The sequence below is a fragment of the Mytilus trossulus genome, chromosome 2 (genome assembly GCF_036588685.1).
Source record: "Mytilus trossulus isolate FHL-02 chromosome 2, PNRI_Mtr1.1.1.hap1, whole genome shotgun sequence".
NCBI classification, from domain to species: Eukaryota; Metazoa; Mollusca; class Bivalvia; order Mytilida; family Mytilidae; genus Mytilus; species Mytilus trossulus.
Genome location: NC_086374.1, coordinates 62,161,731 through 62,185,382, shown reverse-complemented (window position 1 = coordinate 62,185,382; position 23,652 = coordinate 62,161,731). Strand labels below are relative to the sequence as shown.

The 23,652-nt window shown below is 32.7% G+C and overlaps 1 protein-coding gene across 7 annotated transcripts in view; it reads right to left on the bottom strand.

Annotated features, from left to right (window-relative positions):
- LOC134707725 (protein PRRC2C-like) overlaps nucleotides 1–23,652 on the bottom strand; it is a 62,214-nt gene that overhangs the window by 13,543 nt on the left and 25,019 nt on the right. For 4 of the 7 annotated variants that reach the window (XM_063567733.1, XM_063567734.1, XM_063567736.1 and 1 more), the window contains exons 21-32: nucleotides 22,629–22,705; nucleotides 21,302–22,008; nucleotides 19,116–19,242; nucleotides 18,106–18,681; nucleotides 16,379–16,488; nucleotides 10,502–10,686; nucleotides 8,673–8,892; nucleotides 8,121–8,401; nucleotides 2,356–2,427; nucleotides 1,885–2,046; nucleotides 1,210–1,463; nucleotides 462–948 (exon numbers count right to left, since the gene is read on the bottom strand). In XM_063567733.1, coding sequence (XP_063423803.1) covers nucleotides 462–948; nucleotides 1,210–1,463; nucleotides 1,885–2,046; nucleotides 2,356–2,427; nucleotides 8,121–8,401; nucleotides 8,673–8,892; nucleotides 10,502–10,686; nucleotides 16,379–16,488; nucleotides 18,106–18,681; nucleotides 19,116–19,242; nucleotides 21,302–22,008; nucleotides 22,629–22,705 — 3,258 coding nt within the window. The remainder of the gene's footprint in view (nucleotides 1–461; nucleotides 949–1,209; nucleotides 1,464–1,884; nucleotides 2,047–2,355; nucleotides 2,428–8,120; nucleotides 8,402–8,672; nucleotides 8,893–10,501; nucleotides 10,687–16,378; nucleotides 16,489–18,105; nucleotides 18,682–19,115; nucleotides 19,243–21,301; nucleotides 22,009–22,628; nucleotides 22,706–23,652) is intronic. The other 3 variants (XM_063567738.1, XM_063567735.1, XM_063567739.1) reach the window with 3 other exon arrangements.

Here is a 23,652-nt window from a genome sequence, read left to right as displayed (position 1 = left end):
AGTTTCCATTCTAGGTGCTAAGGCTTGTTTATGGTGCCTCTTGTGTTGTTTTCCAATTGTGTCAATTTCCCACTTATTTCATACTAGACATAAAACTACTTTAATAGATATAGGAAGATGTGGTTTGAGTGCCAATGAGAAAACTCTCCATCCAAATAAGAATCTATAAAAGTAAACCAAGTAATGTAAAACCATTCAAAAAGGAAAACCAACTGTCTAATCTACATCAAAACGAGAAACTAGAAAAGAGGAAACATTTCTTTATTCCTGTGAATTCATATATTTTCGTAGGTACCAAATATGATGGATTGTGGAAAACTTGAATTTCCGAGGATAATTGATTTAGTGGTTTAACCAATGTCTCCCTTCAAGTCATTGTAGAATTTGTACTTTACTGAACATATAAAGTTGATTGATTGCCAAGAAACTCGAGAAATTTTAAGCAATCATAAAATGGTTACCTTACAAACATTACTCTGTTCTGATGCCTTTATATCCATGGTGGAACTGACTTCTGTAGATGTGTAGTTACCAAGACTGTCTTGTAAGACAGTTGGATTGGTGAATTGCATGGTATCCTGAACAGAGGAGTGTGGTACAAAGGTGAGACATTCTGTATCATTAGAGCTGAATGCTAGTGTATCCTGTACTGACACATGACTGCTAAAGTTGAGACTGTCCTGTACAGAAGCATTAAAACTTCTGTTATCCTGAGAGGAGCTGTTAGAACCATAACTCCTACCATCTTGACTTCTAGGAGACATTGTTGACATAGGTCCATTGCCTACTAAGGAGTTATCATCTTGTCTCTGATCCAGCTCCATGGTCTTGTGCTCTACTATATCAGTATCCATATCCCCTGAGCTGAAGGTTGGATAGGAAGATGTCACCATTACATTGTCTGATTCTGATGAGACAGTAGTCCCCAATGCTGAACTGCTGTTCATTCTGCAATAATTAATACATTTTTTCTTTAAATTCAAAAAATAAATATGAATATAAAATTCAAAACACATTTTTTTTTACAACCAAATCATGGATTCGTTTTAACACAATGGTGAAATGTTGTACAATGCATGTGCTATCTGAAATGAGAAAATCCTGTTGATAATAAAATTTGAACCTAGTTCTTTCACATAATTATTACTTATTTCACGACTAACCAACCAAGTTTAAACATTCAACGCCTTGGTTAGATCAAAACCTTACCCTTGATCAAATCCCATGGCTGGTTGCATCTGATCAACATCCCAAAAACCTCTGACAGAAGCTATTTTCAAGTCCAGATCCTGAGAAGCAGGAGACGGGGGAAGATTAACAACTGATTGTGAAGTTCCTGAACTGTTGGTGATATTCATGGATGGTACAGATGTAACAGCATGCTCCTCCTCTTCAAGTTTATTTTCTGGATAATTTGCCAGATCATGGTCATAAATGAAGATCAACTCGCTCATATCATCCCCCTAAAAAAAGAAGAAGAGAGAAGTCAATAGTTTTTATTTCAAATTTTACCTGCAGAATCTGAAAACAGTATATGGTTTATATCAACTATGATTTATTTCTGATAAGCAAGTTATTCAAAATATTCAATAGAAATATCAACAATCACCAACTAAAAACCTGCCAAACCAAGAATCCAGGTGTAATATGTTATGCATTGTGCTGCGCTTTCTTTATACTGATATTTTTTTTCAATCTTTGCTCCCTTTCTGAAAAACTATGTTTTATACATGTTTTTAAAACCATAATCAAGGTATAAATCAGCAATACTTCTTAAAAGAAATTCCAGAATGGCATCTATTCCTTACAGCCAAAAGATCTGGCATCAATCACTCCTTGTGTAAAACTTCCACTTTAGTTTTATTCATATTCAATATAAAATACCTTAAACAAATGATCTTTGAAGCTTGGTGGTAGTTGAATAGGTTCCGGCTTTTCGATGGCTGTGGTACTCCTAGATTTGTCTTTTAATCCTTCTGGTTTCTTCACAGCTTTTCCATCTCTCTCCATTGTATCCTTAACACTGACCTTTTCACTTCTTACAACCTACAAAACAATAATACATTTATTTTAAAAGAAAACCATTAAAACTTTTGAAACTAGATTCATTCTGAGGGAGTATGGTTTGTCATGCAAAGGACCCTAAATTCAAATCTAATTCTAGTTTTATCAAATCAAAATGTATTCTAGTCTAACACAATATATCAACAAGTTAAAACTACTTGCACCTAGTTGTGCTTTGTATTTGTACCCTCAAAGACTGGCCGAATTTAAATGGATATTACAGAAAAATAAATCGTTGGTGAACAGAAATCTGAAATTTAACATTAATCCTTTCAAATTTGTAAAAGATACCTTTGGTTGTCTTTGAGGTTTTGGAGATTCAAATGCCCCTCTGTGTTGGTCTACTTTCATATGTTCATTCTTCTGAAATGGGCAAAATTATTCAAATAGTTAAGTGTGATATAGTTTGTTTTTTCTTCTCACTATATCTGCATAAACCAACATTTCCTAGTCATTACCAGCTTTCAATGATTACTTCCAAGTTATTACATGTGACAAGTATTTTGATATTCATTGATCACATTACATACTTTACCTACAAGAAGATCATTTTTAACAACTACACATAACACTCCATCAACTCTCAAATTTTAAAGAAAAAGATTTTTAATATTCCAATTAAGTTCAGATGTTTAACTATAAAATTTGAATGATTGGTCATACACAATGATAAATCAAAATGCTGTTTCAATATCTCAAGTTGGATTAAAAAAACTACTTCATAAATGTAAACTTCTTTATCAGATTTCTAACAGTTATAACAGTTAATACCTCATTCTCTAATACAAATGGTGCATGCATCAAACTTCCTATTCTTATAAATTAATTCCAATCATTACTATTGTGTCATGAATTTTACTGCATCAAATGACATTTCAAACTATATTATGAGTTTTTAATGCGAGGTTTTTATTATTGCGAAAAACGTGACGAGTTGTTTACGCAATACTTTAAACTCGCATTATGAAATATTTTATATAAATTAGACAGGATTTTTCTTAAAATCAAATTGAAGTCTATAATGACAAAGTTGCAAAAATAAATGCATGCAATAATTTTTGAAATTACAGTATTGGACTTAACTGAAATTGAATAGAATAGTATATTTGCCAATTGGGTTAAACCTTTAATTAGAGATCCATTTGTAAAATGTATTACTTTTAAAGGGATACAAATGAAGAGCTAGCAGAAAGAGAAAATGAATTTGTGTGTTGTATCTATATATTACTTATGACTTTGAAAGGACAGCAGACATTTTTAACTGTTTTAGAATCAATCTACAATTGGCAAGGAGTAACATTTCAATAAGTTTTAAATGCTTGCCACAACAAAAGAAAATAAGACATTTGGCAAATAAACTAATAACATTATGATTTAAATCACATTTTTAAAAGAGAAAATCTTACAAACCATGTGACAAGTTTCTATGCAAATGATCAATCTTCCCTGTACTTACTTTTAAATAATGAATTATCAAAATGTTACAAGTAATTCGTAAGTCTTTTTCTTAACCCTTTCGCCGATGAGTCCCGGTTTACCGGGATTCACGCTTCAGACAGCTGACGATGAGTCCTGTTTTACAGGGATCGAAATACCTCTTTTATATTTCCCGCTTAAAACAGTGCAAACATGAGTTATCTTTCTTTGAAGGATACCCGGATGAAAGTATAAACATGGCGCTTCCGTTTTATTGAAAACCATGTCAAAATCAGAGGAAATTTACGGAATTTACGAGAATTTGAAATGAGAGAACCTTTTCTTTGAAAGAATTGAAGCCAACCTAATATACTTTTTTGACACAAGTCGTTTTATGTACATAACACTAGGAACGAACATCGTTCAGTGTGAGAAATTTGTACAGGCTCATAAAAAATTTCGAAATTTTGCCATTTTGGGGGCAATGAGCTGAATTTTGAGAATTTCACCAAAATAATGCTGAAAATTAAGCCATCGTCTCAGAGTAGCTTCTGCCTGGGCAGCAATCGGTGAAAGGGTTAACAGAGCTCCAGATAAGAATTCATAAATTGGGGTTTTTACCCACCATTTTCTTATATAATTGGGTGATAAAGTTTTTTAATTGCATTATCAATTCCAATTCACCCCTCAGGTTAATATCAAATTGGGTTTTTCACCACCAAGCTCCTTAATGTATTGGGTTTTTTTCATCGACACAATATTGAATATTTAGGCAATATCAACCTCAATTTCTTTCCATGTTAAATTAATATGTTTCTGTCTTTGTTTAGCTCTTTTATTTGGTTTAGGGTTATGGTTAGGGTTATTTGCTAGCTGTTTTATTTGGTTTATTCACTTTGGAGCAATTGTAGGTTAAATTTGTGTCCCGTTTCAAACCTTTTGCCAGTTTTGTATTTTCTCACAAAAAAAGGATATGTGTATTCACAGGCACTCGTCTTATACCTTTATATAATAAATTCTGAGACCAGTGCCTGATCAGTGGCTGTGTGCATGGTGTGTGTATTCATTATTAACCGTAAATGAATAAAAAATAGTATATAAACTAATTATACTTGAATGATTTTTTTTTATTCAATTTACATAAATCTGGGTTTAGTTGTCTTTTATTAGAACTTTTGATTTCTGATGCTTTATCATTTCATAATTGACTGGGCCTTTCACTTATTCCAACTGAATTCGTTTTTGATGAAACCCCGTGTTTATTAGCAATGTTTTCGTAATGGTACGCACACATGCCCGTGCGTTCGATGGACGCTTCCTTAAGACACTGGCTGAGTCTTGTTATCATAACTTTCCCTCAATTTTCCAAAATAAGCCGAAAACATGCTTCTAGTCAATATTTTAACCTGACATTCACTTTCGTTTTTATTCGATGAATGTTATGAAAAATCTCGAGCAATTCGAAAAAAATGTGACTACATGACACACGCTAATTGGATAAACATCGAGAAGATCGAGATATTTACAACCAGATGCTCCGCAGGGCGTAGCTTTATACGACCGCAGAGGTTGAACCCTGAACGGTTGGGGCAAGTATGGACACAACATTCAAGCTGGATTCCGCTCTAAATTTGGATTGTGATTAAATAGTTGACACAGCATAGGTTTCTGACACAGAATGAATGTATTCTAATGAACTTAAAATTTTTGTTTTCTCTTAGAGCAATTCACTATGCTGTTGAATATTAATCCTCTCAAAAAAATGTTTGAAGAAATTTTCTTTTTATTTATGAAATTTCAAATGAGAAAAATTTAACCCAATTTTTTATTCACATCCCCCTTTCCCTTATTCCAAAACTAATTTCAATTAAAATATTCTAATGGAGTTTGCAACAATTACTACTCATTTAAATACATGATGTAAAAAAACTGCTTGTTATCGCTGAATGGTAAAGATTATTTAAATTTATCAGTTGGTAGTAAAAAGTGAATATACATTGTATATTGTATATAACAAAGATTTAAGTTGATTCTGGACAAAGAAAGATAACTCTAATTAAAAAAATTCTTGCAGATATTTCTTGCTTACTATACTGGACAAAGAAAGATAACTCTTAATTAAAAACAATTTGCTATTTCACAATATTGTGAAATTAGATATTTCTTGCCATTGCACAATACTGTGCAATTGAAAAGACTTGCTATTGCACAATAAATAATATAATTTTAGATCCTGATTTGGACCAACTTGAAAACTGGGCCCATAATCAAAAATCTAAGTACATGTTTAGATTCAGCATATCAAAGAGGCCCAAGAATTTAATTTTTGTTAAAATCAAACTTAGTTTAATTTTGGACCCTTTGCACTTTAATTTAGACCAATTTTAAAACAGGACCAAAAATTAAGAATCTACATACACAGTTAGATTTGGCATATCAAAGAACCCCAATTATTCAATTTTTGATGAAATCAAACAATGTTTAATTTTGGACCCCGATTTGGGCCAACTTGAAAACTGGGCCAATAATCAAAAATCTAAGTACATTTTTAGATTCAGCATATCAAAGAACCCCAAGGTTTCAATTTTTGTTAAAATCAAACTAAGTTTAATTTTGGACCCTTTGGACCTTAATGTAGACCAATTTGAAAACGGGACCAAAAATTAAGAATCTACATACACAGTTAGATTCGGCATATTAAAGAACCCCAATTATTCAATTTTGATGAAATCAAACAAAGTTCAATTTTGGACCCTTTGGGCCCCTTTTTCCTTAACTGTTGGGACCAAAACAATACCAACCTTCCTTTTATAGTCATAAACCTTGCGTTTAAATTTCATAGATTTCTATTTACTTATACTAACGCTATGGTGCGAAAACCAAGAAAAATGCTTATTTGGGTCCCTTTTTGGCCCCTAATTCCTAAACTGTTGGGACCGAAACTCCCAAAATCAATACCAACCTTCCTTTTGTGGTCATAAACATTGTGTTTAAATTTCATTGATTTCTATTTACTTTAACTAAAGTTATTGTGCGAAAACCAAGAATAATGCTTATTTGGGCCCTTTTTTGGCCCTTAATTCCTAAACAGTTGAAAATAAAACTCCCAAAATCAATCCCAACCTTTATTTTGTGGTTATAAACCTTGTGTCAAAATTTCATAGATTTCTATTAACTTAAACTAAAGTTATAGTGCGAAAACCAAGAAAATGCTTATTTGGGCCCTTTTTGGCCCCTAATTCCTAAAATGTTGGGACCAAAACTCCCAAAATCAATACCAGCCTTCCTTTTATGGTCATAAACCTTGTGTTAAAATTTCATAGATTTCTATTCACTTTTACTAAAGTTAGAGTGCGAAAACTAAAAGTATTCGGACGACGACAACGACGACGCCAACGTGATAGCAATATACGACGAAATTTTTTTCAAAATTTGCGGTCGTATAAAAACATGTGTACCCATTTCAGCTACTTGATGCAGGGATCTATTTTTAGAACGACAGGAAATTTCCAATTATAAATATTATAAAAATAGTTTACGCGAAGACTGTAAACAGATAAGGGTAAATAACACAAACGGTAGCCAATAAAAGGGTTGAGAACTCATGGTTTTGGCATATAATTGGGTTTTCCGTTGAATTAATTAGGTTGTTGAACCCTTCAATGGACAATTGCATTGGGTTTTCTATTATTTGTATTGCGTGATCACGCAAATACACAGCTTATCTGGAGCTCTGCGGTTAATAAAACATGTGATGCATCTGAATCAACATTATCCCCATTCTGTACAATAATGTACTATTGACATACATGCAGATTATAAATGGAGAATTAGTTACTAGGTAAGAATACATGACCAGCAAGACAAAAAAGCATGCAAAGAAATCTGTCCAATAACCCAAGATCACAACTTCAGTATTGCACTGTGGAAAATATTTAAAAACATACACAAGACTAGCTCAATTTCAACCCCTTAGTTTAAATTACTAAACATTTACCCCCCTCCCCCAAAAATATAAAATGTGTATGCTTTTTAATAAATGCCAACAGTCTTTTACTGAAAAAGTGAACAACCTTGACCCCTCAAATAAGAATTACTTGAAAACTGATTGTAAGCCAGAAGCAGTATCAAGCAATGAATACAGAATAAAATTTTAAACACAAATACTTTTTAAGTGCAGAAAAATAATTGATTTTCATCCCATACTTAATCGATTGGTACATTATCGTTGTATTCTCAAGTCTTATGGCTATAATGAAAACAAATATCCCCTTTGCTCTAGAATTTTTCAAATTTTAACTTTTGATTTTTACTATATCAATTCAAAATATCGTGAAATTGGAATTAATTTAATCACATTTTAGTTATATCAAATGTTATTCTAAAATGGCTGCCCCCCCCTTCTCAAGAATAAATCAAAACTTGACATTTTAACCTGCTTCAAAAACATTAAAGTCATAAGACCATTTAGAGAATACAACTTTATAGGTCTAATTTGGACTTCAATTTCTTTTTTTCATTCTATTAAAAAACTGAATTTGACATAAACATTCAATTAATTGAAAAAAAGTTAACAAAAAAAAAAGATGGAACCAAGTATTATTTTTTTTGACATTCATTTCCACAATGCTGGGCGTCACCTTCTCCGTCCTCAATTTATTTTCTGCACTTGGGGAACTTCGAGTTGAAGAGCCTGCCGAATTAGGCTGGTCACTAACATCAATTCCACTGTCATGTTGGTCTCCCTTGTCAAACTTGCTATCCACCATCTGTGGCAGAGAACTTCCCGTCACTGCAGCAGCTGCATAACTTGTGGATTTTGCTGTCCAGGCATTCACTGGTGGCAATGGTGCAGGGATCGTATTCATTGACATCTGAGAGGACATAGCTAGCTGTGATGTTTGATCTGGCATGTTTGGGGCTGCACAAATATAATATATATCTTACATTCAGACTGTTAGTGTTTATAGACAATTTAAACTTTTGCTGTGACCAATCTGTAATTCAATTTCATCACCAAGATCACTTGGTTTATGTTTTTTTTAAACTCTAAATATCATATTTTTAAATGCATTATAGTGAAAACAAATATCTAAACATTTGCTTCCTGTCCTCATCTAAATTTCTTTACTTCAAAATTTGCCTAAAATGACAAGCACTTGTAATGTTTGTTAAATATAATAATACACTACCTTGACGTGTATCCATTTCCATGTTGATAGCTGGAGAAATAGCTGGAATATTATTGGCAAGATCATTGTCCCAGTTATCAACCTTCATATCAAAGCCTTGGCTAGTAGTATCACTATCTCTGTCTCTTTGCTCCTTTTGCTTCACAAACCTTGGCGGCAATTTACTTCCTTTACGAGACTTTCCACTGTTATTATGTACTCCTTTTGGTTTGGCCAATACCTATTTAAAAAAAAAGACGTTCATTCAAAAAAAAAAGTAATTTTATTATAATAATGAAAGACCATCGATTTGATACCAGAATATCTATCCCCTTCCCATATTCATCCAGATTTATTTTAGCTTTACAAAGCTAAGCAAGAGTTGTGTCCCTTGTTCTGTCAAACTTCCGGTTTTCGTTTGAGTCGAACTAAGTGTATCTCGAAATAATTCTCTAGTCCGACTGACTTCGAGATAACGATAGTTGAATGTATATATATATATATAAACGAGTCTAAATTGAAAACTACGTTCAAACCTATGACTGCGTTGGATAAAAACCGCAATTTTTATACGTGTGCATGTCAAACAAATTTCGTTGTAGAAGGGTCTAAAAACAGCACAAACAACATTTTCCAAAAGACCAAAAGCGTGAAAAAGTATATTTAAACAAAACGCATTTGACTAACAGGTCGAACAACTGATGTTCTTTAACCCTGCTGACTGCCATTGACGATTGCCAAATAAGATTGATCACAAGATGTTAATATAAATTTAATACGTTACAGAAAAAAAAAAATGTTAACTTGTGGACAGGATGTTGTGCCACAAACATTCGGTGTCAATATTTCTTGAGTACACCATATCCGGATTTCGACAATAAATGTCTCTTCAGTGATGTTAGGGATCGAAACGGTATTTGGAAGGCCATATAAAAAGTACCCTCATTTTTTAGAGAAAGTACCCTCATATATATATAAGTACGTCTGAGTCAGTGACAACCCTACAACAGATGTATCCATGGGTTGATGTTTAGACAACTCGTCTAAACATCAACCCAACAATGTTAGATCTGTAAATTTGCTTTCGCAATTTTTTGGTTCTTCCCTCGCCGGGATTCGAACCCATGCTACTGTGATATCGTGACACCAAATCGCCTGCACTGCAGCCGTCCCGCTAGACCACACGACCACCTGGGCTCTCATTAAAAAGAGCTTTCGGTGGCCATATGTTACCTTTCCACGTCAGTTTTAATCTAGCGGCGTACTACAGTACATGATATATAAGGCATGAAGATGTTATTGTTACAGATCAGCTAAATTATCTATAGTAAAGGATCCTACAAATTAATGTAAGATACAGTCACAGAAAATAATTATATTCATAAGTACGTCTGAGTCAGTGACAATATATATATATACAGATTAGAATGTTCAATACATGCCTAAGTTATGTGAACTGGGAGCAGGGGTCACAAATCCATACCTCATTCTATCCAGGATTTGTACCTAATTTGGACAGAAGCTTCTCACAATCACAAGATAGTATCAAGAGCAATATTTTTATAATTTTTCCTCTTTTTTGTTGAGCCTGTGATTAACAGTAAAAGTAGGCGAAACGCTGGGTTCCACAGAACCCTAACAGATTTTTCTTTTACATATTGTGACTAGGATTGAGAGTTGTCTCATTGGCACTCAAACCATATCTTCTTATTTTTATATAAAAACACTCATGTCGAATGTAAGACAGGTAAAACCCTTTAGATAAAGCAGATGTAAGAAAATCCCAAAAGCCTACCTATCACCCTAAATGATAAATAACCAAACAACTTAAATGTGAGTTTCTTTTTCACCTTGTTGTGAGCATCCTTTTTCTGTTTTTCAGTCATTATCTGCCTTTTCAACTCTGCTTCCTGTTGAGCTTTTTGCCTCAGTTTCATAGCCTTTTTAGAAGTCACTTCCTGAAAGCCCTCATTTTCAACAGAGAACTCTGGGTCATCTACTGGTGCTCCATAAATATCATCAATGACCACAACACCTGTAAAACACAACAATACATCTTAGAAAACGTACTAGGTAAATGCAACTTAGCACACAACACTTCAGGTAATTACCCAGATGTGACCTTTCAGCATGGCGAATGATAAATATATCGTCATTTTTAACATAAGAGCTGTCATAATCATCATTAAGGCCAATTTAGCATACAATCAATTTCTGATCACATCTTATAAAGAATATATGACACACCATTCAGTCAGACAAACCCTAAAATAGTTTGGCACAGACTGAAAAGGTGAAATGTAAAGGCCTCCCTTCCTATGTAGACAATGCATACAAACAGTCCTCAAGAACCATGAAAGGTGACTGATTTCAGTGCCACAATAAAACTAACTGTGGTTCAGGAGGATTTTTTCCCCATATTTGACCTTTCAGCATGGCGAATGAGAAATGTATCATCATATTTGACATACGAATGTCATAATCATCATCAAGGTCAATTTAAATTCATGAAACCTAATTAGCAAATAACAAAGAATCTTTCAGATCCACCTTTTCCCCAAAAAATGTATAAGGCTGCTCCAGAATTTTATGTTTGGGAAGTGGCCTGCATGGCAAAGGGCTGCAGTGGCAAATAAATACAATCATCTGTGAAGTTTCACTTAAAATCTCCCCATCAATTTTTTTTAGATCCACAGAACACTTTAAAAAATAAAATATTAACAAGAAATCAGCTTCTGTTCACATTATCACATTTTGAATATGGGATAAATAAACAGACAATACATACACCACTAATTATATAAGTGGGGCATAAACAGTCTTCTAGATCCAACTATTTAATGTACTATAGTTCAGGTGAATTTTCCATATTTGACCTTTCAGCATGGCGAATGAGAAATGTATCGTCATCTTTGACATACGAATGTCATAATCATCATCAAGGTCAATTTAGGTTCATGATGTCTAGTGGAACAACATCAATATCAACTTTAAACCCCACAGGTCTGTGCATGAATAGGGATGGAGAACTATTTTATAACCTACCAGAATATCATATTTATGGAAGTTATCCGAAAATACATCAAGATATCATATTTCATTTTTTAGGATCTCAAACTTCAACTTTTTTTTTTAAATATATAGAGGACCCTATATAACATTATAAGCATCATGGACCTCAACAATTTCAACTGCACATGAAAATTTTCAAAGGTCATTTAAAATGTCTCATCTGCAACAATTTAACCAAGATATTTATCATTTACAAAATAAATGCTTTTTTTCTGCCAATAAATGCAATACAATTTGATCCCTTTATAGCAGCACAACTATTTGCTCAGATTTTTGTATAATCATTTGTTTCATGGGATTGACAGATATTAGAAATCATCATTGCAAAACTTGTATATATTTATTAAGTGAGATTACAGCTGGACCTTGCCAACTGTATTTTAGACCTTTCAAAACTCAATCACAAATGACTCTTTCCTTCTGGAAATCCTGATATTGCAATTCCTTATTAACAGTATGTGCATAAAATCTATACTTTTATTTGTTTTTGAATAGTAATGTATTATTTCATTTCCGATACAGGATTGAATAAATAACATCACTACATAATTAAACCTCACATAAACACAGAGGTGGGGACAGTTGTCAATATCCAATTTAATAAAACTATAGTTCAGGTGAATTTTCCATATTTGACCTTTCAGCATGGCGAATGAGAAATGTATCATCATATTTGACATACAAATGTCATAATCATCATCAAGGTCACGTTGAGTTCATGACATTAAATATGACAACAAAAATATCAACTTTCAGATTCCCTTCTTTTTCCAACATTGTATTGGACTGCTCCAGAATTTAATGTGTAGAAATTTGGGTTGTGGTTGTTTGGGAGGTTAAGGGGAAAAAAATATTAAATAACCCAGTGAACCACAAACAGATACCTAAAACAAGTGCAATATCAATGGGACATAATATTCTGTCTGCATTATTTCATTTCCGATACAGGATTGAAAAAATAACATCACTACATAATTAAACCTCCCATAAACACAGAGGTAGGGACAGTCGTCAAGATCCAATTTAATAAAACTATAGTTCAGGTGAATTTTCCATATTTGACCTTTCAGCATGGCGAATGAGAAATATATCATCATATTTGACATCCGAATGTCATAATCATCATCAAGATCAATTTTAATTCATGAAACCTAATTAAGAAAATAACAAAGAACTTTCAGATTTCGCTTTTTTTTTTACAAATATTGTACTAGACTGCTCCAGACTGAATGTGTAGAAATATGGGTTGTGGTGGTTTAGGCACTATATAACACCTAGTCTACCATAGTACGATTCTTAAATGCAGTTGCAAAATATAAAAGCAAACTTTCAAATTTTACTTTTTGTAAATCCCTATCAAAAAAAATTGGATCGAAAGAAAATTTTAATTACAGATAAAATATTAATAGGACACCATGTTCTGTTTTTCTGTTTTCAAATTATTACATTTCTGATACAGGGATTGTTAGACAGACACCAACAACAATACATAATTCCCCCAATACATAGGTGGGGCATAAAAAAAAGTCTTTTAAGAAGCAAACAAGGCAACAGAGACATATTTTGCATAAATTTAATGTACTACAGTTCAGGTAAGTTCCTATATTTGACCTTTCAGCATGGCGAATGAGAAATGTATCATCATATTTGACATAAGAATGTCATAATCATCATCAAGGTTAATTTAAGTTCATGACCTCTAGTGGAACAACATCAATATCAACTTTAAACCCCACAGGTCTGTGCATGAATAGGGATGGAGAACTATTTCATAACCTACCAGAATATCATATTTCATTTTTTAGGATCTCCGATTTCAATTTTTTTTTTAAATATATAGAGGACCCTTTACGACATTACAAGTATCATGGACCTCAACAATTTCAACTGCACATGAAAATTTTCAAAGGTCATTTAAAATGTCTCATCTGCAACAATTTAACCAAGATATTTATCATTTACAAAATAAATGCTTTTTTTCTGCCAATAAATGCAATACAATTTGATCCCTTTATAGCAGCACAACTATTTGCTCAGATTTTTGTATAATCATTTGTTTCATGGGATTGACAGATATTAGAAATCATCATTGCAAAACTTATATATATTTATTGAGTGAAATTACAGCTGGACCTTGCCAACTTTATTTTAGACCTTTCGAAACTTTAATCATAAATGACTTTTTCCTTCTGGAAATCCTGATATTTCAAATCCTTATTAACAGTACGTGCATAAAATCTATACTTTTATTAGTTTTTGAATAGTACTGTATTATTTCATTTTCGATACAGGATTGAATAAATAACATCACTACATAATTAAACCTCACATATACAGAGGTGGGGACAGTTGTCAAGATCCAATTTAATAAACTATAGTTCAGATGAATTTTCCATATTTGACCTTTCAGCATGGCGAATGAGAAATGTATCATCATATTTGACATCCGAATGTCATAATCATCATCAAGGTAGAGTTGAGTTCATGACATTAAATATGACAACATAAATATCAACTTTCAGATTCCCTTCTTTCCCCAACATTGTACTGGACTGCTCCAGAATTTAATGTGTAGAAATTTGGGTTGTGGTTGTTTGGGAGGTTAAGGGAAAACATATTAAATAACCCAGTGAACCACAAACAGATACCTAAAACAAGTGCAATATAAATGGGACATATAAATTTTCTGTCTGCATTATTTCATTTCTGATACAGGATTGAATAAATAACATCACTACATAATTAAACCTCCCATAAACACTGAGGTGGGGGCAGTCGTCAATATCCAATTTAATAAAACTATAGTCCAGGTGAATTTTCCATATTTGACCTTTCAGCATGGCGAATGAGAAATGTATCATCATATTTGACATCCGAATGTCATAATCATCATCAAGGTAGAGTTAGTTCATGACATTTAATATGACAACATAAATATCGACTTTCAGATTCCCTTCTTTCCCCAACATTGTATTGGACTGCTCAAGAATTTAATGTGTAGAAATTTGGGTTGTGGTTGTTTGGGAGGTTAAGGGAAAACATATTAAATAACCCAGTGAACCACAAACAGATACCTAAAACAAGTGCAATATCAATGGGACATAATATTCTGTCTGCATTATTTCATTTCTGATACAGGATTGAATAAATAACATCACTACATAATTAACCCTCCCATAAACACAGAGGTGGGGACAGTCGTCAATATCCAATTTAATAAAACTATAGTTCAGGTGAATTTTCCATACTTGACCTTTCAGCATGGCGAATGAGAAATGTATCATCATATTTGACATCCGAATGTCATAATCATCATCAAGATCAATTTTAATTCATGAAACCTAATTAAATAAATAACAAAGAACTTTCAGATTTCGCTTTTTTTTTTACAAATATTGTACTAGACTGCTCCAGACTGAATGTGTAGAAATATGGGTTGTGGTGGTTTAGGCGCTATATAACACCTAGTCTACCAAAGTACGATTCTTAAATGCAGTTGCAAAATATAAAAGCAAACTTTCAAATTTTACTTTTTGTAAATCCCTATCCAAAAATATTGGATCTAAAGAAAATTTTAATTACAGATAAAATATCAATAGGACACCATGTTCTGTTTTTCTGTTTTCATATTATTACATTTCTGATACAGGGATTGTTAGACAGACACCAACAACAATACATAATTCCCCCAATACATAGGTGGGGCATAAAAAAAGTCTGAAGAAGCAAACAAGGCAACAGAGACATATTTTGTATAAATTTAATGTACTACAGTTCAGGTAAGTTCCTATATTTGACCTTTCAGCATGGCGAATGAGAAATGTATCATCATATTTGACATAAGAATGTCATAATCATCATCAAGGTTAATTTAAGTTCATGACATCTAGTGAAACAACATCAAAATCAACTTTAAACCCCACAGGTCTGTGCATGAATAGGGATGGAGAACTACTTCATAACCTACCAGAATATCATATTTATGGAAGTTATCTGAAAATATTTTAAGATATCATATTTCATTTTTTAGGAGATACTAAAAAAAAGATATATTTTTTTTAATATATAGAGGACCCTATATGACATTACAAGTATCATGGACCTTGAAAATTTCAACTGCACATGAAAATTTTCAAAGGTCGTTTGAAATGTCTCATATGCAACAATTTAAATTAGATATATATCATTTACAAAATAAATGCTTTTTTTCTGCCAATAAATGCAATACAATTTGATCACTTTATAGCAGCACAACTATTTGCTCAGATTTTTGTATAATCATATGTTTCATGGGATTGACAGATATTAGAAATCATCATAGCAAAACTTATATATATTTATTAAGTGAGATTCCAGCTGGATCGTGCCAACTTTATTTTAGACCTTTCAAAACTTTAATCACAAATGACTTTTTCCTTCTGGAAATCCTGATATTTCAAATCCTTATTAACAGTATGTGCATAAAATCTATACTTTTATTTGTTTTTGAATAGTAAAATAACCCCAACAGAACAGTTCTTGTAAAATGATTGATTGTTGTTCTTTTCTTAAGGCCATGCTTGAAGAATTCATGGTAGCTAAGCATAATCATTTCAAGTATCAATAAATGTCCTCTATATCCATTCATACAAAACTTAATAATAAGATAAACATACTAGCATAATTATTTATGTCAATGTTCTCCAAGACATTTTTCTCCTTTCTTTCTTCTGGCTTCAATGGTTTTGATACATCTGTCAAGTCAGAGGGTTTTGTGGACCGATTTCTGTAATTGACAAAAATATAAATTTCTTTCAAATTCTGAAGATAGTATATTCCATTCTTCCAATAACTGCAATACTATTTGATTGCTTTAAAGCAGTACAACTATTTGCTCAGATTCTTGTATAATCATTTGTTTCATGGGATTGACAGATATTAGAAATCATCATAGCAAAACTTATATATATCTTTTTTTCACTGCCTGGCTTGTAAATTTTTCTCTCTTTTGCCTTTTTTTGGCCTTTTTATTTTTTCAGGTTTTTTTGTGTTTCTGTTTTCTAAATAATGATTTATTTATATGTATATTTTTTTCTTTTTTTTTCTTGAATTTTCCGTCTTTTGATCCATATTTATATATATATTTACTAAATAGATATACCATTCTATACATGCATGCTCATACATTTATTTTTGTATTATACTGCGATTAATGTTAAATGGAGAAGACTTCATAAGTCTGTTTGACTTGTGTCTTATCCAATTTGTACTTTAACAAATAAAATATGTTTAAATTAAACTTGTAAATGTTTCTTCTACAAGCCAACAGAATCCATAAATTTTTATATTTAAATTGAGCTTTGGATTTTACAGTTTATCGTGAAGGCTGAGCATACATCCGACACTCATGTCCTCCTTTATTCAAACATGTATTCATGTCCAGGGCGAGATTACTGCACCATTTACATATATATTTTCTTAATCTCTCACTACAAACTATATACTTTCAAAAACAGACAAGACTGTTGAGCAGATTTTACCAAGTTCATAAAAATCAATGATACCATACATGTCTCAATCAGGGTATATTCTTCTTAGTATATGTATTTTCATGTATTTCCAAACTTAACTACTGTGGATTCATTATTCGTTGGATACTAATTTTCGTGGATTTCGTGGGGACAGTTGAACCACGAAATTAAATGTTCAACGAATGACAAATTTTCTTATGACTTGTATGCAGACTTCGGCAAAACCACGAAATCAATTATCCACGAACATGCAAGTTTTACTCAATCCACGAAAATTGGTACCCACGAAAATAAATGAATCCACAGTATGTATTTGATAAAACATAATGAAAAGGTTCTTTTTAACTTAATATTACAAATACTGTAAACCAACTTATTTTTGTTTATACAGTATTGCCTGTATAGCCCTTACTAAAATTGAGAAAGGAAATGGGGAATGTGTCGAAGCGACAACAACCCGACCATAGAGCAGACAACAGACTAAGGCCACTAATGGGTCTTCCATGTAGGGAAAAACTCCCGTACCCGTAGGCGTCCTTCAGCTGGCACCTTAAAAAATATGTTTACTAGTACAGTGATAATGGATGTCATACTAAACTCAAAATTATACACAAGAAACTAAAATTAAAAATCATACAAGACTATCTAGTCTATTTTGTTATTTTCATATTAACTTGATTCAAGTTTTACATATTCGTGATGATTTGTATTCATGTTATTTTTCTACTCCCAAATATAGGTTGGTTTACAGTAACCATGGGATGTAAAAATACATGTTTGATATCTGGAAAATAAAAGGTCATTATGTAAATCTTTGATCATTTTCCTTTATAAAACAAATCTATTGCAGTTATTGAAACATAACAACTTACTTGTAACTCAAATTGTTAAATGCATTATTGATTGCATTTTGATCATTAGCCACCATATGATCTACTCGGTATACATCAGACACATTCTCCTTCTTGCTAGAGTAATTTGATTTCCGCGGGGCACCATTGCTACCCCTAGCTAACCCGTTTTTTGTCAGGTGATTTGGGGATTTTTCTTTATTTGGATTTCTATAATTATCAACACCGTTTTGCTTCCTCCAATCTGATTGACCTTTTCTATTCTGACGATCACCTGCAGGACGCTGGCTTGAGAAGCTTTTTCTTCCAGGGGTAGAATCTCTTTTATCATTATCTCTATCATTTCTAGAGTCATTTCTCCCTAAAAAATCACTACTTTCTGAGGCTGTTTCCCATTCCTCACCCTCTACTGCGGCATATTCCGAGGAGTTTTGCTGTGCTAGCTGTGGCGGCTTTGAACCAATGCTAGGAGGGGCACTTCCTCCTCGACCTTTACCACGGGCTTTGCCACGATCAGTGCCCCTCCCCCTCTCGTTTAAACCCCTTTTAGCAGCAAATCTTGGTGGAGGGGGTGCTCTTTCAGGTTTTTTGTCTTTCCTGAAAATGTAAAAGATATTGAAACGTTCAATAATAAACATGTATAAACTATTTACAAAGCTGGAAGTACCTTTGACATTTTCTAATTTCATAAATGTTTTTTAAAACTCTGGTTACCGCACACAAGTCAATCTTGAAATTTATACTAGGGCAATTTGAAATCTCAACTATGGGTGGGTAGCTAAAACGTTTTTTTCCCCCAGTAAAATAACATGTGAATTCTAACAAATAAATACCTCTTAAATTTAAAAGTAATCCTATGGCTTTCATATCCAATTGCTCAGATTCCTTGTGTAATCATCCTGTTTCATGGGATTGACAGATATAAGAAGTCATCATAGCAAACTGAATGAGTTGTTTAAACTTTTTTGAAAGTATGCTTTCACACCAACAAACTGTAATGTTTATTTAAACTAATTCAACAAATGATTTACCTTGGTCTTTCTCCTCTTTCACCATCATTCATTGGTGCTGTTGGAGGTCTACCAAATCCACCTCGAGGGGGTGGTGCAGAGTTGTATCTTCCAGCTCCTCTTCCTCCCCTTGTAGAAGTTGAAGCACCTGAAAAACATGTAGCATTTAAAAATCTATTTGTTGAACATTGCAAATTTACACTGCTAGCATTTAAAATCTTTTGCCAAACTATGGTGGTGTCATATGGCATTGGATGATATCTTGACATGTAATTTTGCAGAAATAAATGCTCGCTCAGAAGTTTTTTGTAATCATCTGTTTCATGGGATTGACAGATATAATTAATCATCACAGCAGACATATATATATATATCAACTACCACTGAATAAGAAACTATATATTATTGAATTAAATCTGCATACACAACTGAAACCAAGAATCAACAGCAGAGTAATCATTATAATATAAGCAAGACATTTTTTTTCTTAATGACAATACATTTAATTTTTATAATTTAACAAGAAATCTTGTAATAAACAGTGTGCATGATATGCCCCGTCACATTTTCAAAGAATAAAGTTCAATTACTGCTCAATATCACATAAGAAACTTAAAAGGAAGCTTTCATATAATCAATTCACCAAAGTTTCATGACAATTGCACATTTTTTAGTTACAATGTATTGTCTGAAAACTGGAAAATCACCCTTTTTTAAATGAATAAAACAAAAGGAAACTCGCGTCAATAGATATAAACTATTCACCAAAGTTTTTTCGAGTTAATGTCCTATGTGTTGACAAAGGACAGACAGTATACCATTATAGGTCCTGTAAACAGGTGTATAAAACCAGAAATTTCCACAACATCAACTTCGTAACTTGAATATGTGTGCAATCTTTCTGAGAAGTTTTAGAAATCTTGTTTGATAAGACTGTAGGAGGTTGATTACAGAAAGTAAGTATCCCCCCCCCCCCCATAATATATATATATATATAGGTAACACCTCCCGAAACGACAGCTTATTTTTATAAGCTAGAGTTAGAGGAGGGGATAGGGTCTCTGCACAATGCTAGGCGGTGTTGTCGTAGAAGTTAGAAATAAAGTACAGGTTCCAGCCCTGGCGCCGGGGAGGAAGTTACGAATCAAATCTACTCTAACATCGTTAGGTTGATTTTCTAGGCACTTTATATATATATATATATATATATATATATACAACTCGTCTAAACATCAACCCAACAATGTTAGATCTGTAAATTTGCTTTCGCAAATTTTTGGTTCTTCCCTCGCCGGGATTCGAACCCATGCATATATATATAAACGAGTCTAAATTGAAAACTACGTTCAAACCTATGATTGCGTTGGATAAAAACCGCAATTTTTATACGTGTGCATGTCAAACAAATTTCGTTGTAGAAGGGTCTAAAAACATATATATATATATATGCTGCTAATAAAATCTATTCTTTCATGTTCTTTAAAGGCAAATTTATTTTGCTATCATATTAAAACAAAAAGTTATATTTATGTTATATGACATTGGATGATATGTATACATGCAATTGTGCAGAATGCATTGCTTGCTCAGATTTTTCTTGTAATCATTTGTTTCATGGGATTGACAGATATAATTAATCATCACAGCAAACATGTCCTCTACCCCTGAACAAGTTATTATTTCATAAAACTGTCCCTATTTATGCATTTTTAAATACCCCTGTCCTACCAGCAGGATAATGACCAGTTTTTTTTCAGTTGGAAGACCAACTGAATGTTTTACTTAAGAATACAGTCATGTGGCACAAGTTATCCAATAACATTGGCTAATTCTTAATGGATATGGAATAATATATATTAATGTATGCAAGAGGTTTAATATTTTGTAATTAGGAAAACTTTTGTTTCACATACTGTCAGTATGGGTTTATTATATTTTGTGGGATACTGGTTTAAATGGATTCGTGGAAATAGATGAATGAAGGCTTGGGAAAAAACATGAAATAAAAATCAAAGAAAATGCAGATTTCCACTATTTTAGAAAATCTATTTAAATGCAGATTTCCACTATTTTAGAAAATAAGTAGATTAAGTACTTCCTGGCAGTAAATATATGAACTTTTTAAACACGTGTATTGTAGACTTTTCTATACAATTACTCTCTGAATTAGCCAGAAACACGTATGTCATAAAAAATATCAAAATTACCTCGACCTCTTCTTGAAGGTTCTCCACGTGGAGAAAAGCCACTTGAACTTCTTCCATTTTCTCCTCGGTCTTCCCGTCTCCTATTATCAAAGTCATTATTAGCTCTATCATGCCATACATTTTTTCTCTCACTACTTTCAAAATGATTGATCTTCCTGTCACTTTCATATTGTTTATTTCTCCTGTCTGGGCCTGCACCTCTACCACGACCTCTACTAAATCCTCGATCACTTCTATGATCCCTATCTCTATTGTCTTTATCACTAGTATCACTCAAGTCCTCGAATGATTCTTCACTTTCCTCAGTTCTAAGTTTCCTTGGTGGGTGAGAACTTGGATGGTACTCTTCTCGTTCCTCTGGCTCAAAGTCACCCCATCTGCCTGTACTAAATGGTCGACCACCTCTGTCTGGTCTAAATCCACCACGTGCAGGTCTATTATCATAACTACGATATTCTCCTCGTCCTCTGCCTCTAGGAAATGTTCCTCTAGCACCACGGCCTCTACCTCGTACAAATTCTCGAGATTTGGAAGAATTTTTATAGCGATCTGATGGATCTTCCTTTTTCTTTTTTTGAGGAGGTGGAATTCTGTCTTTTTTGTCATCAAGCAAAATAACTTCAGATTTCTTCTCCTCACGAGATTTTTCCTCTTTTCTAATAGACTTTTCTTTATCTTCCTTCTTATCTGTACCTTCATCTTTACTCCTAGAAAATAGACAAATTATAAAGAGTAAATAGACAACCTTTAAATGTTTATAATATTTATATGGAGCGAGAGTCAAGATAAAGGCTTATCACATAATACCTCTCTTCATGCTTAACTACAAGGCTTGTTAAATTCTTCTCTACAAGCCAAAAAAATCCAATTAAATTTCAAAATATTGAGCTTCTGGACTCAAAAAGTAAAGCCTGATGGTTAAAATACACAAGAAAAGTATGTGCATATCCAGAATAAGTAATAATGCCAGTATTTGTTTTGTCAAAGTTTTAGTTTACATATGTAATCACTGGACAAAGATTGTAGCAATCACGCCAATGCAGACTTTGTCATACTTTATGTACTGTTGTCGATTTCCAGTGGTGGAACCAGAAGTTTCATAATGGGGGCCACTCCAGTGATTCTCTATGTAATCATTCAACTAATTTTTTTCCCACAATAGGAGGGCAATTTTTGGAATAATGGGAAATCATAGGCAGTTCCAGAGGGGTCCATTTATCTCCTCTGGATCTGCCTATGATTTCCCATTATTCCAAAAATTGTTTTAGAAAAATACATTTTACATGCACATTGCCACAATAAGAAGCAATATATTTATATTTCTTACTTTTCAACATTGTCAGCCTTTTCTATTTTCTCTTGTTTTTGTTCTTTATGTACTGGCTTGCTTTCCTTGGAATCCTGCTGAAATTTGAATGAAAATTTGAAAAAACTTCGACCAACTTAACCAGATAAGACAAATCAGTATTCTCATCAATCTTATTACTTAATTTATTATTTAATTTTAGCATTTGGAATATCAAAACTAAATTTCACTCTCCCCCCCCAAACCCCCATAATAAATGCTGGCATTGACCATATACAATTAAAATATGCTGCTTTTACCATGTAATTTAAGGGCAAATCCTATTATAGTTATGTTATATGATATCTGCAGAATTCATTGATTGCTCAGAATTTTTTTGTAATCATCTGTTTCATGGGATTGACAGATATAATTAATCATCATAGCAAACACGTCCTCTCCCCCTCGACTTCTTTTATTTATTAAAATGGTCCCAAATTATGCATTCTATTTGGAATATCAATGTATTAAAAAAAATATTATGAAAGGGGACTTTAAGAGAAAATTTGATAATTTCATTTCAAAAGTATATATATATATATTAAAAAATAATCACAGGGGGTATTTTAAACTTGGGAGTTTTCCAAAGAAACATATGCATCCACTGATGTCTAAAAATAACAAAAGCAAGAAAATATGAAGTTATTGTTTAGGTATGGGATCCACTCCCCACAAATCAAAACATAAAACAGCAGGTTGTGTCGTAATAAAATCTGTGAAAGTTAGGTTGAATTATGTATGTAAATTTTAAGGAAATGACAGTTTACAAATTTTAGCAGACAAAAAAAGATGCTGGTAATCCCTACGTTTTAATACATCATGGCTGTCAAGAGACACAATAATAATCTGTTTTATACGACTTACTCAATTGAATGGAATTTAACCTTTAGCAATGTTTATTTTTTCCCCTTTTCACCCCAGTATTTTGAACATTTAACACTGACTTTTCAGCCAAAAAAATAAGTATTGAATGTTCAAAATGAGAAAAAGATGATTCAGCAACATC